This window comes from Felis catus, chromosome F2 (genome assembly GCF_018350175.1).
Source record: "Felis catus isolate Fca126 chromosome F2, F.catus_Fca126_mat1.0, whole genome shotgun sequence".
In the NCBI taxonomy this organism is placed as follows: domain Eukaryota; kingdom Metazoa; phylum Chordata; class Mammalia; order Carnivora; family Felidae; genus Felis; species Felis catus.
In genome coordinates, this window is record NC_058385.1 from 74491255 (window position 1) to 74503362 (window position 12108).

General features: G+C 54.3%; 1 protein-coding gene across 4 annotated transcripts in view; it reads left to right on the forward strand.

Annotated features, from left to right (window-relative positions):
* The window catches only part of TG (thyroglobulin), a 259920-nt gene that overhangs the window by 227748 nt on the left and 20064 nt on the right, over positions 1–12108 (forward strand). For 3 of the 4 annotated variants that reach the window (XM_045049596.1, XM_045049595.1, XM_004000124.5), the window contains one exon: positions 10728–10909. In XM_045049596.1, coding sequence (XP_044905531.1) covers positions 10728–10909 — 182 coding nt within the window. Of the gene's footprint in view, positions 1–211; positions 1659–10727; positions 10910–12108 lie in introns of those variants that run through there. The other variant, XM_045049597.1, reaches the window with a different exon arrangement.

The window sequence follows — 12108 nt, forward strand, 5'->3', positions numbered from 1 at the left end:
GAGAACTTGCTTGACCCCTCAGGTGGAAAGGGCAGCCGTATCCCTAACATTCTCTCCCTCTTCCTTATCCTGCCCCCCCCGCCCCATCTTCCGCATTCACACCCCTTGATGTGTTAAATATTTGTTTATCTACTGTATTTCTTCCTCAACTAGACTGCGAGGCCCACGAACACTGAGACTTTATCTGTTTTGCTTTCTGCTTTATCTCCAGTGCCTAGGAAAGTGGTCCACAGTAAGGGCTCAACGACTCTTGATTAGATCGAAAGGACACCAGTGGGGAGACCCCACTGTGTGCCGGAATCTAACCTAGGAGCCTTCAAGGAAATAGTTCATCCTCAAACAACCCTATGAAGCAGGGATTATCATCCATTATCTGTTATTTATTCAGACAAGAAAGCGGCTCAGAGAGAGCAGAGCTCAAATCCAGATCTAACTCCAGAGTCGTCCTCTTCCTGTTCCGGCCGGGAAAAGCCGGGTCTTCCCTCCAAGGGCTTCTCACCGGCCGAGGGTGGTGGGTACTCGTGTGCACACAAACACAGCTGGCACCAGGGCTGTGAGGTGCAGACGGCTTTGCACTTTCACCTGCCCACGAACTGGTATTTAACACCATTTCGTCGAGGAAGCGGCTTCCAGAGATCATCCCATGAGTCATGGGCCAAGCCGGGTCTCCACTGCAGATCCTCTGGCTCCCAATGGGGTGCTCTGCTCACCACCCCACGTGCGCTAAACCCAGGGACGGCAAGTGCATCGGCACCCCCTGTACACCCTCCCAGACACCATCGGAGCTCCGAGGAGTCCTCGGAAGCCTGGCCAACACAGGACTGCAACACTAGTGCGGACACACGAGTGGGAACCTGGCCACCAGCTGCCCTTTCTACACAGTATTGAAACACCCTGCCCGTGAGCGCCCCTGTGTTGCCTTCCCTCGTGACCCTCATTCAGATTGGGTTTGTAGGTTTCTCCATTTCCCCCCCCCCCCCAGAAGGTTCCATAGTACCTGGGACCAGCTATCCCAGGATGGCCCATTCCAGAGGGCCTCAATCTCAGCGATTCCTTCTCCTGAATCCTTCCGAGTCAGCCCGCTTCTCCCGCCCATCTGTGCTGAGAAGCAGAACGCTGCAGAAAACCACCACAGCCTAGAGCAGGTGTCCAGCACATTTCCCCAGCACAGAGATCCGTTTGTTTCTGTCATGCGACACTCAGAGAGGTCACCTACTACGTGCCAGATGCTGTGCTGGGTATTTGGAGCATAAACACGCATTAAGTCCCTGCCCTCAAGGAGCTCGCAGTCAGGTAAGGAGACAGAAAATGAGCAAAAGTGAATGATTAAAATACAGTTTGATACACACTCTATGGAGAGGGGACGAGGGGGTTGCTGGACCCACAGTGGCATCTCCAGCAGGAGTATCACAATGATGAAGGAACCGACCAGGACCCCATCCCCCAGGCCAGCTGTCAGCGGGCGGGGGGAGCATCCTGGATGTCCACAGAATATAAGCAGGAGCATTTGGGTCCCCCAGAACCTGAGCCGCGGGTTCCCCATCTGTAAAATTGGGAGATTATTACTCAAGACCGTCATTAAGTTGTTGAATGAAACCATATACGCAGCCGTGTCTGGCAAATAGTATGTGCTCAATAAACATTAGTTTTGCCCTGAATTCTTCAGCTGTATTACCGTGATTAGTGCCCAAAGCTATTGTCCCCAATGCAGAGAATTATCCAGGGAAAGCAAGGATACAAAGGACGTACAGCCGCCGAATCACCTCGCCTGACCCAAGCCGGTTTTCCAAATCGTGGCAGACGCACACACACGCTTTTTCCTTATGCCAACCCTGCATTCATACCATCCAGAGCCCAACCCACAAACACACACCGTCCGGCTTCCCAGGGGAAGTCACAGGAGTGGTAGGCGTCCCTCCCGCCCCAAATGAGCCCCTGGACCCACCCATCACTTCAGCAGAGACCCACCAAATCCCGCAGACCAAGGAGGGTGGGTGGGCAGGGCTTCCAGCAAGTCTGTGTGAGAATCCTCACCCACCTACCACCCCAGGCCAGCTACGGTCCACACAGCGTCCCAGTGACACGAGCAAAGTTAACAACGTACCCGTGGAGCATCACGGCTGCCTGAGATGCCTGGAAAGGCTCCGCTCTCCGAGAATGATCTTATTTACTGAAGTAGCAGCTTTCTGTTGAAATTCATCAGCCGCTGTGGTAGGGATTTTTCCCTTCTTTTCTCTCTCTTTCTCTCTCTGTGTCTCTCTCTAACTGGTGAAATTGACAGTCTGCCTACATTAACCGGGCATTAATTTGCATGATCAAAAGCAGATTTGTTCCAAGATGCACTGTTCTGCCTTCCCCTCCAAGCACAAGCATCTCCAAGGAAGGCGAGAAAAATCCGAAACAGCGCCGCCACCGTGCCCCGAGCTTGGGCAGGAGCTGGCCCCGTCCAGGAGCAAGTGGAGTGGGGGCCCTTCGGGGAGTGGGGAGGGGAAGGCAGCCCGTCTGAGAGTTGGAAGCAGCACCTGGCAGCCCGAGGCGCTGGCACCAGCCCCAGCACAGGAAAATCAAGCCTTTGGTGACAGATTATAGCAGGGGGAGCATTCAAGAGTCCCAACGAGTGCACACCATTTCCAGTAAGAGGCCCTCGGGCAGGTGGGTGTTAGGGTCTGGACTCGGGCATGGCGGGGGCCCCGTGGAGAGCCCATGACCTGGAATCAGAAAAATGGGTCTCGATTCTTGGTTGCGGTCATGCAATTCAGGCAAGTTGCTTAGCCAGCCTGAGCTGCGCTGTCTTTATCCTTCAGTGGGAGCAGTGAGAGCAGCCCTGCCTGCCTCCTGCAGTGCGATCAGGGGGGGCTTCTAGGCAGAGGAGACAGCTCCCAACACCAGGGAGCCCTGTTCGGGTCCTGGGCTCCGGACCGCCCTGCAGCACCGTAAGCCCTCGGCTGCGGTGCTGCAGCCCCCAGGCTCACACAGGGCGCCTTGTCTGAGTGTCCTGAAACCCTGCCAGGTGGGATTACCAGGCTCGGCTCAGAGAAAGGCTGGAGATCGGCGGGGTTGGCTTGTCCCCCGTGAAAGAGTAAAAATACTTTATGATCGCATTAGTGAAGATGAACGTGAGCCATGCTGGATTCATTATTACAAATTCATTATTATTACATTTCTTTCTTTCTTCTGGTCTTAAACTGAAAGGAACATTTTTTTTTTTCCATAGGCCCCTAAAGTTACGGTGGGTGGGCCCTGGGCACTAGGCCTGCTCTGCCTGGTGGAGAAGTTGGCTCCTTGTCCCTTAACATCCACAGCACGTGGAAGAGCCAGGAACGCCCCTGCATGAATTCATGCACACGTCCAATGTATGCTTATTAAGGGGCTCTCTTCTAGGCCCTGGGGGAAAGGCGTCACCCCAACAGATAAAGCTCCCAGCTTGTAGAGTTCACATTCCGGGCAGAGGACACAGACAATGATGGCTGAGCAAATACATTAAGAATTTCAGATCTTAAGGCGCCTGGGGTGGTTCAGTCGGTTGAGTGTCTGGCTCTTGATTTCAACTCAGGTCATGATCCCAGGGTCGTGGGATTGAGCCCCACCTCAGGCTCCATGCTGAGTTGGAGCCTGCTTAAGGTTCTCTCTCTGTCTCCCTCTGCCCCTTTCCCCCACTCATGCTCTCTCTCTCTTTCTCTCTAAAATAAAAAAATATATATATGTATTTAAAAGAATTTCAGATCTTGAAAAGTGCTGAAGAGAATAGAAACATGAATCCAAGGTACCTTGGCAGGGAGGACTGAGACCTGAATGATGAGACGGGGCCAGCTGTGGGGAGAGCTGGGTGAAGAGTTAGTGCAAAGGCCCTGTGGCAGAGATCTGGGGGACATAGAAGGCTGGAGAGCTAGGATCTCCTTCTGTGGATCACAGAGGGAGGGGCAGCGGCAGCAGTTGGATATGTTGGAGGTGACCCATTAGATGAGATCTTGTAGGCATCAGGAGAGTGATTCTGTTCTACTTTCAGTGGGCAGTCACTGGAAGGTTTTTTTTTTTTTTAATTTTTATTTATCTTAGAGAGAGAGAGTGTGTGTGAGTGGGGGAAGGGCAGAGAGAGAGAGGGAGACACAGAATCCGAAGCAGGCTGACAGCTCAGAGACAAATGTGGGGCTCAGACTTACGGACCACGAGATCATGACCTGAGCCAAAGTCGGACGCTCAACCCGCTGAGCCACCCAGGCGCCCCTGGAACGTTTTAGGCTAGGGAGTGGTTATAGTGATTTATTTTCTTTTAAAAGAACATTCTGGCAACTCTAATGAAAACGGACTATGGAGAGGTAACAAAGTAGAGACCGGATCGGCCTGGGTTAGGAAGTCCAGGAAGCAAGCTAATAAGTCAAATGGGAATGGTAGGCATGGCGACGATGAGAAATAACCAGGTTTGGGATAAACCTTGGATTGGCAGTTGGGCGTACACGGTGGGAGTTCAGGCGAGAGGTCAGAGCTGTAGATACAGGTTTGGAAGGAAACCAGGAAAATTTGATGTCACAAAAGCCAAGAAAAGCGTGTTTCTGAAAGGAAGGTCAAGGGTCGGATGTCACTGAGCGGAGGTCAGAGGTTGGGCTGCTGGATGGGACAGGACTTGGGTCCCCAGGGACGTGGATGGGGGCCATCCCCGGGGGGTGAGGGGAAGGGATTGCTGACTGGATCTGGGAGCGTGGCGGGTGAGGACGTGACCACGGTGCCTCCCACGCCTTCTGCACCAGGATGCAAACCCTTAACCAGTTTTCATGGGGTGGTTTGCTCACTGATGAGTTGCCTCCCCAGCTTTACCAGCTCTGTTGCGGGGCAAGAACCGTGCCGTGTTCATTTAGATCCTCCGCTGCTGGCCCAGGAGGCCTTGAATTTATATCCACTAAATGAGCAAAGGAATATCTGTCTCCGTCTACCTCTGAGCTCTAGAGAATTCTGGGGGGGGCATCCATTAATTCATGCCTCTATCCCTGCAGACTTGCAAGAATCAGGTGACCTCTGACAGACTGCCTGTTTTTCCTTTGGAAATTCTATTCTGGGTCTCTTCTTCTCAAACCTATGATGCCATAACCATGCTGCATGACTCCAAGAGTAACCAGTGTACCAAAATTAATTAAGGACCTTCTGTGTACCCTTCTCCCCGAATCCCCACCTGCCACAGATAGTGTTGGTGTTTCTGCTCCAGGATGGGGTAGAAGCTGATGAGGGAATGAGCAAAGATAGGGCAGGAGGAGTGGACAGGACAGTGGTTAAGACGTACTAGGATTGGGGTGCAGTAGCATGTTGGGGGAGGGGAGAGTAAGGGGGGGGGCAGCTAGCGTGTCTCTTTTCAGCTGCTGGTCTTGGTGACTGAGGACAGAAAAAGCACAGGGAAAGGGTCTGGAGGTAAGGAAGAACATGTGTAGACAATGGAGTTAAACTGTGCTCACGCAGAGTTCCAGGGACCCGAGAGATTCCCAGGAGGTGGGAGATACTTGGATATGCGGGGCTGAAGTGCAGGCTGGAGAGAGAGTTAGGAACCATTAACCTACCGGTCATTATCAAAGCAAAGGGAAGAATCAGTGCTGCCTCTCAGCCTGCCTGGACAGAAAGGGAAGGGAAGAGGGCAGGGATGGCAGCTGGGGGACCTCAGCAAGTGGAAGTGGGCAGGACAGCAGAAGTGTTCCAGAAAGGAGCCTGGAGCAGAGCGGTTTCCGGAAACGGAGTCAGGAGGATCCCTGAGTGGAGGAGGGAAGAGACCCAGGACGGCAATGGTGAACGACGGCAGCGTTGGCCCGGGTGGGTCGAGGGGCACCATCAGTGGCCCTGGAGACGGTGGCCCGGTGGGGACAGGGCAGGAGCCAGATGGCTGTGGGGTAAGGACTAAAGGGACTCTCCTGCTGAGTGTGCGCCCCGGGGGCGGGGCATACAGACAGAGACCATCCTTGGCAGGGACATCCGTCGGCATTTAGCCCTCGGTGGGGGTGGAGTCGTGGAGAGCTACACCTTGAAGGTCCTATGAGAGGGGATTTGCCCGGTGACGCCACCGAAGAAGTGGAGGGGGGCATCCCGGGGGCCCTGGGCAGCGAGGCCCCAGCCCCAGAGGAAGGACGTGTTGCCTGGTCCAAGAAGAGGGGCGGGATTCAGGGAGGGCTCCAGACGGCCATCTCTCTCCGCATCAGAGCCCCGGAGGGTGTGGGGAGATCTCTGAAGATCACCATGGGGTTTGCAGCCGCATCAAGGGATTGGCGTGGCAGGAGAAGAGGCCAGTAGGAAGCAGTGGCTAGTGAGCTCCTTACTGGCCCAGAGAACAGGGGGCTCCGACTCAAAGGCCCCTGGCAGCTGGCTGTTCTGCCTCTCCCGGACACGGACCCCCATCCCTGGCGGGCGGCACCTGCAAACCACAACGGAGGGCCCTTCTCCCGGCCCCTCCTGAAGCAACAGGTGGGGCCACACCAGCCACTCCACCCTCCATTCCCTCCCTCTGTCTCATCTCTGGTTCCCCTGCCCTCATCCCCTGCACTGGCCACACTGGCCTCCGCTCCTGCCCGCTCGGCTGCTCACACCCTCACCCTCACCTCCCCAAGTGCGCTGGCCTGAGGCCCACCCTGATGATCTGATTTACAATTTCAGCCCTCGCCGTCCGGGACCCCCCACCCCCTTTCCAGCCCTGCTGGCCTCGTCTGTGTCATATCCTTTTCACCGCCGAACTTTCTATATTACAAAACCTGTCATGTACCCATCAGGCTCTCCAGCTCAACTGGAAGCCCCCAGAGGGCAGAGAATTCATCTTGTGTTGTTCCCTGATGCATCCCAGACGCTCCTGGCAGGTGCAGGCACTGGGTAGAAATTTGTTGCAGGAATAGTGGATCGAAGGTAAAGGCCCTGCAGCAAAGCAGGTTGACGTCTGTCAACCCTGGAGTGAACATAAGGACATTTATTTTCAGTGATTTACTGGCTAGAGGAGAGAGAGAAGGGATATGTGCTGTCACCTGCGTGTCAGCCGCTTGGTAATCATTCATTCATTTGATTCTAGCATCAGCCCCAGGCCCAGAGAGGAATATTCCCTGAGCAGATTTATTGACGGCAGGGAATCTTCCGAGGTCCACACCAGAGCCAGGTTCGAACCCGCACCTCTCAAACACAGACCCCGTGCTCTGGGGGCTAGGCCACGAGGCATTCCGGACCCCGGGAGCCCTTCGCGGTCTCAGAAGTTTCCTAACAGGCTGGAACTTTTCTGTAGGACATATTAACGGCAGTCCTTTCAACATACACACACACACACACACACACACACACACACACACACACACACACACGGAGGACGATGAGCCAGCTCTTGATGGCCCTTAACAGGGCCCAGCCCCTAGCAAACCCACTTCGGAGGCGGATAGCGCCTGTAATTACAGCTTGTGCAAGTCGGTGCTGGGAGTCACGTGGTGGCCCCCATCCCTCCTGCTGACTCTCTAATTAAACTAGAAACAGCATCTGTGCTTCGGTCCCGGCCAAGAATGAAGAGATGTGGCTCTTGCTGGAAACGGGCCCCTTCGCAGTCCCGCGTGGTCCCAGGGGGCCGGGAGGCCACACGCCATCCGTCTGGAGAATATGACCGGCCAACAAGGCCACGCCCTGGCTAGTCTCAGCCTCCGGCTCAGATCCCCTGAAAATGTGAAAGCAATCACGGTCTCCTGGGCGCACAAACCAGGCCCGTCCCTCCAGCTTCCTAGCTGGGGAGCTGTTTAGACTCTTGTATGTCAGAGGCACTGCTTCCAGCACCGCCAGGGCTTGGTGGTCTGCCACTCTTAAAAGCCGCCTCATCGTGGAAATTGTTTCCGATGAGCTCGTGAAGGGGCCGTGCCCTTTAGATGGGGCCAGTCATTCTGCAGCAGGGAAGAGGGGTTGTCGACGGGACCGGCATCGATGTAGCCTCTAAGACATGGGCATCCCTGACCCATCTGGGCGGGATGCAAGGATGAGTCTACAAACATCTAGCAATAATAGCACACGCTATGCTGAGAAGTGTGGAGGTGTCATCTCGTGTAACCGCATGACCGTTTCATGAAGAGGGTAATATCGCTGTGCCCATTTTGCAGAGGAGGAAACAAAGGCACGGGGAGATTAAGTAACTTGCCCAAGGTAAGAGGGCTAGCATCCAAGCTCAGGCCTCTCCAACTCTGGGAATTTGAACCCAGGAGGTCGGACTCTGGTGTCTATTTGTAGCTTTGAGCCTGTATTATCTCCACAGAGGCCGGTATCTTCATGAACCGTCTTTCCGACACATTTACCGAGAACCCACAACTAGGTGCCGTGCTGAACACCGTGGGCCCCTTGTGCTGCATGGTAGTTCTGGAGCAGCTGACAAGCAAACACTACCAGCATCCGGGGATTGAGCACAGCATCACGAGGGGGTGCAGAGCCCCTGCCCTAGCCTGGAAACAGGTCAATAATACTCCCCTCTGTTGACAGTGTGCCCAGAGCTGTGCTAAGCCGCCCTTTCTATGCATGTCGTGTTGCAATCTGGCAACGATTCCACGCGATTTTCCAATGCACGTGGTGATTTTGATACGTTGGTGAAATACGCATGTTAAATGTTTGGCAATAATGGGAGATACGCGCGTGGGTGCTGGTATTTCTGTCATAGAATACTCCAAAAACTCAGAAAAGGGCAGAGAATAATATAATGCAGTTTCTCCCCTGAACTGCTAGTAGGTTATGAAGTCAGTTAAAGAGTTTGCAGGCAAGATTTTGAGCAGACTGGGTTAGACTAGAATAGACTGGAATGGAAACGATCAGGTCTGTCATATATGGTAAGAGCCAGGAGCATGAGGGTCCTTCATGAACAGTATTTCTGGCCTGTGTGTGTGTGTGTGTGTGTGTGTGTGTGTGTGCATGTGTTCTGGTGGATGAAATGTCTTTCTTACTATAGATCATGGTCAAAAATACTTGAGCGCCTGGGTGGCTTAGCTGGTTAAGCGTCCAACTCTTGATTTCAGCTCGGGTCCTGATCTCAGTCGTGGGATTGAGCCCCGCGTCAGGCTCTGTGCTGAGTGGAACCTCCTTGGAATTCTCTCTCTCTCTCTCTGCCTGCCTCTCCCCTTCTCTCTCTCTCTCTCAAAATAAATAAATAAGTAAATAAATGTTTTTGAAAAAGACTTGAAAGTCATTGATATAATGAATACTCTTGTATTCTCTATTCATTAACAAAATTTTTTTAACATTTATTCATTTTTGAGAGACTGAGAGAGACCGAGCAGGAGTGGGGGAGGAGCAGAGAGAGAAGGAGACCCAGAATCCAAAGAAGGCTCCAGGCTCTGAGCTGTCAGCACAGAGCCCGACTCGGGGCCCTGAACTCACGAACTGCGAGATCATGACCTGAGCTGAAGTCAGATGCTTAACCGACGGAGCCACCCGGGCGCCCCTTCACTCTTCATTTTTAACAGATATTAATATTTTGCCATATCTGCTTCAGATCTTCTCCCAAGAACCACACATTACAGATAGAATTAAAAGGACGCTGTCTTTGAATGCCTCTCTGCTCTCTATCCCTCACCTCCCCTGAACGGATAGACATGGCTTTGATGAGTTGTTCCACTACTTGGTCCAGCCTCTTCCGGGTGAGCCAGGCTGAGGCCCGCCCCCCAGGATGGGCTGAAAGAACGTCTCAGACAGAAAGGGTTGCTTCCCCATCATGCCCACACCTCAAATTCTAATCACAGGTCCTGTACGCTTGGAAATGTTTACAAAAACAATTTAAACATACCAGGGCGTCTCGATAAGCACAGTTCGCTGTTGATATAAGAGCCTAGAAATATGTAAACACACAGCGTAGGATTGCGCAGGGGCCGAGCTGCATCTCTGACACCCTGCTGCCCCTTGACTTCAGAAATGAGGAAACTGAGTCCCGGGGAGCACGGAGATGGTCCTCCCAGACGGCCCTGATGCAGAGAGCAGGAATGTCTGGACAGGGAAGGAAGGAAGGGGGGAGGGAAGAGGGAAAGGAGGATGGGGGCAGGAAAGAGAGAGGAAAAGATACTCGGACAAGCCTCCCCAGAGAGCTGCGTGCCTGCCCCGACCACTCCGAGAAAACTAGCCCCCACCCCATCCCTCTCAACCTGCTGTTTCCCCTCGTGGCCCCAGAACCCTGATAAACTAGAATGATCTGCTTCTTTCCCGCCTCTGCCCACCAGGATGCCAGGCCCACGAGAACAGGGAGCTTCATCAGTGCGTCCACGGCTGTTCCCCAGGCCCGGCACGCAGCTGGGTCTGGAAGAAGAGGCTGTTGCTCTGCGTGAATGCGCAGAAAGCACTCCTCTGCTGACTGATCACGTGACCGGATGAGGCTCACGTTAGCTCTCCTAGCAGAACGGATCACGAGCTGGCTGACGGAGTAAAAGGATGGAGCCCAGGGTGACCCATACCCGCTGGCCATAATGGCTCGCGTTTATGCGCACCCACTGGAGTACTTCACGCGTGTTCTCCGTTTCGGTTCATTGTGTCTGTTTCCAGGCCGGGAGAGGTGGGCACGGAGGGCCACGGCCGCCTGTTGGCGGTCACACAGCTAGAGCTGAGGTTTGAACCCTGGCGGCCTGGCTCCAACATGCCTGTGCTTCACACCATGGCCCAGAGAGAAATTTCTAGAACAAGCTTTGCAGGATACTGACTCCAGACTTTCAGAATCTGATAGGGCGTTTTCTTTCTTTTCTCTCTCTCTTTTTTTAAATTTTTTTTTTCTTAAGCAATTTGAGGAAAGTCAAGGCCGGACCAGTAGCAAAACAGCCTTTTACCAGGCGCTGCAGAATTCGCTGGGCGGTGAGGACGCGGACGCCGGGGTCCGGGCGGCTGCAACATGGTACTATTCCCTGGAGCACTCCACTGATGACTATGCCTCCTTCTCCCGAGCCCTGGAGAACGCCACCCGGTAAGCCCGAGGGGACACGGGCTCCTGCCGTCACACTGGTGCCAGCCTCGGTGACGCTCAGGTCACGGATGAGCACTGGACTGTGCCGGGAAGGGACGGCCTGAAGGGTGTTGCTACCCCCTGGCCAGCTAGGTCTCCCCATCTGGGAGTCTGTGGTTTCCAATCTCAGAGTCACTAGCTCAGAATAAAACGTGGCCCCGCCCACTGGGAATCTGGGAACCAGAAAGGCTTTAATTTTCCCTCGAGCAGAGAGCTCAGTTTTCAACCCTGCGGCCAGCAGCTATTTCTGCAGGCCCAGCCCCAGACTGAACTCTAAGAGCTCAACGATGTCCAAGTTCTGGACCCTTGTTGGCTCCTAACCCCGTCAGGACTGGCTCTGATCTTGGTTATTGAGAGAGCTCAAGCAGGACTGGAGTTTAGAAACCCTTGCTTTCGCTCCGACTTTGCTTCTGATGGGCTTTGAAGACATCTGTGCCCTGGGGCAAGAGCTGAGGTGTGAGGCAGGGCTGGTAACCGAGGAGGGTTTCACCAAGGGAATCCAGCCCCCCGCCCCAGCTCAGGCCCTCATTGCCTCCCAGCCAGGCGCAGACAGTGGCCTCCCCGCCTGCCCTCGGCAGTGTCCCCTCCACCGGTGCGAGCTGTGACTCTTTCCTGTAGGCCTGATTCCTGGTCCTGCTCACTACCCCTCTTCTTCAGGAGATGAAGCAGGGCTGCCCCATGTGCCCTTCCACACCCCAGTGACCCCACCCCACCGTAGAGCTTTCCTATAAACGCTCTGGCTGCCTCCAGACTCCACAAAGGAGTTCATCCCAACAGCCAGAGAAAGGGGGAGACGAACCCTCTTCACTGAGGGACTTTCATGACTGTTACCAGCCTCAGTTGTCACAGAGTCCCCGCAGGATGGGTCCCCTAGGCCCCATTTCTCCGCTGAGGATATGGCGGGTCAAGAAGATGCTGGGGCCGCTGACTGGGATTCAGAGCCTGGTGGACCCAAGGCCGCCCGAGGTCTGTGGGGTTCTGACCAGGCCCGCCCCCTCTACAGCACGGTGCTTGAGTACCGGCCCACGCACAACCCCACCGTTGTAAGCTGGTGCTTCTGAAACATCTTTCCATCAGCCCCCAGAACGGGAGCAAACGTGAAGCGTGGGGAACCTAGAACAGCGTTCTCAACCTCCTGACGGTTGGCATTTTGAGCTGGA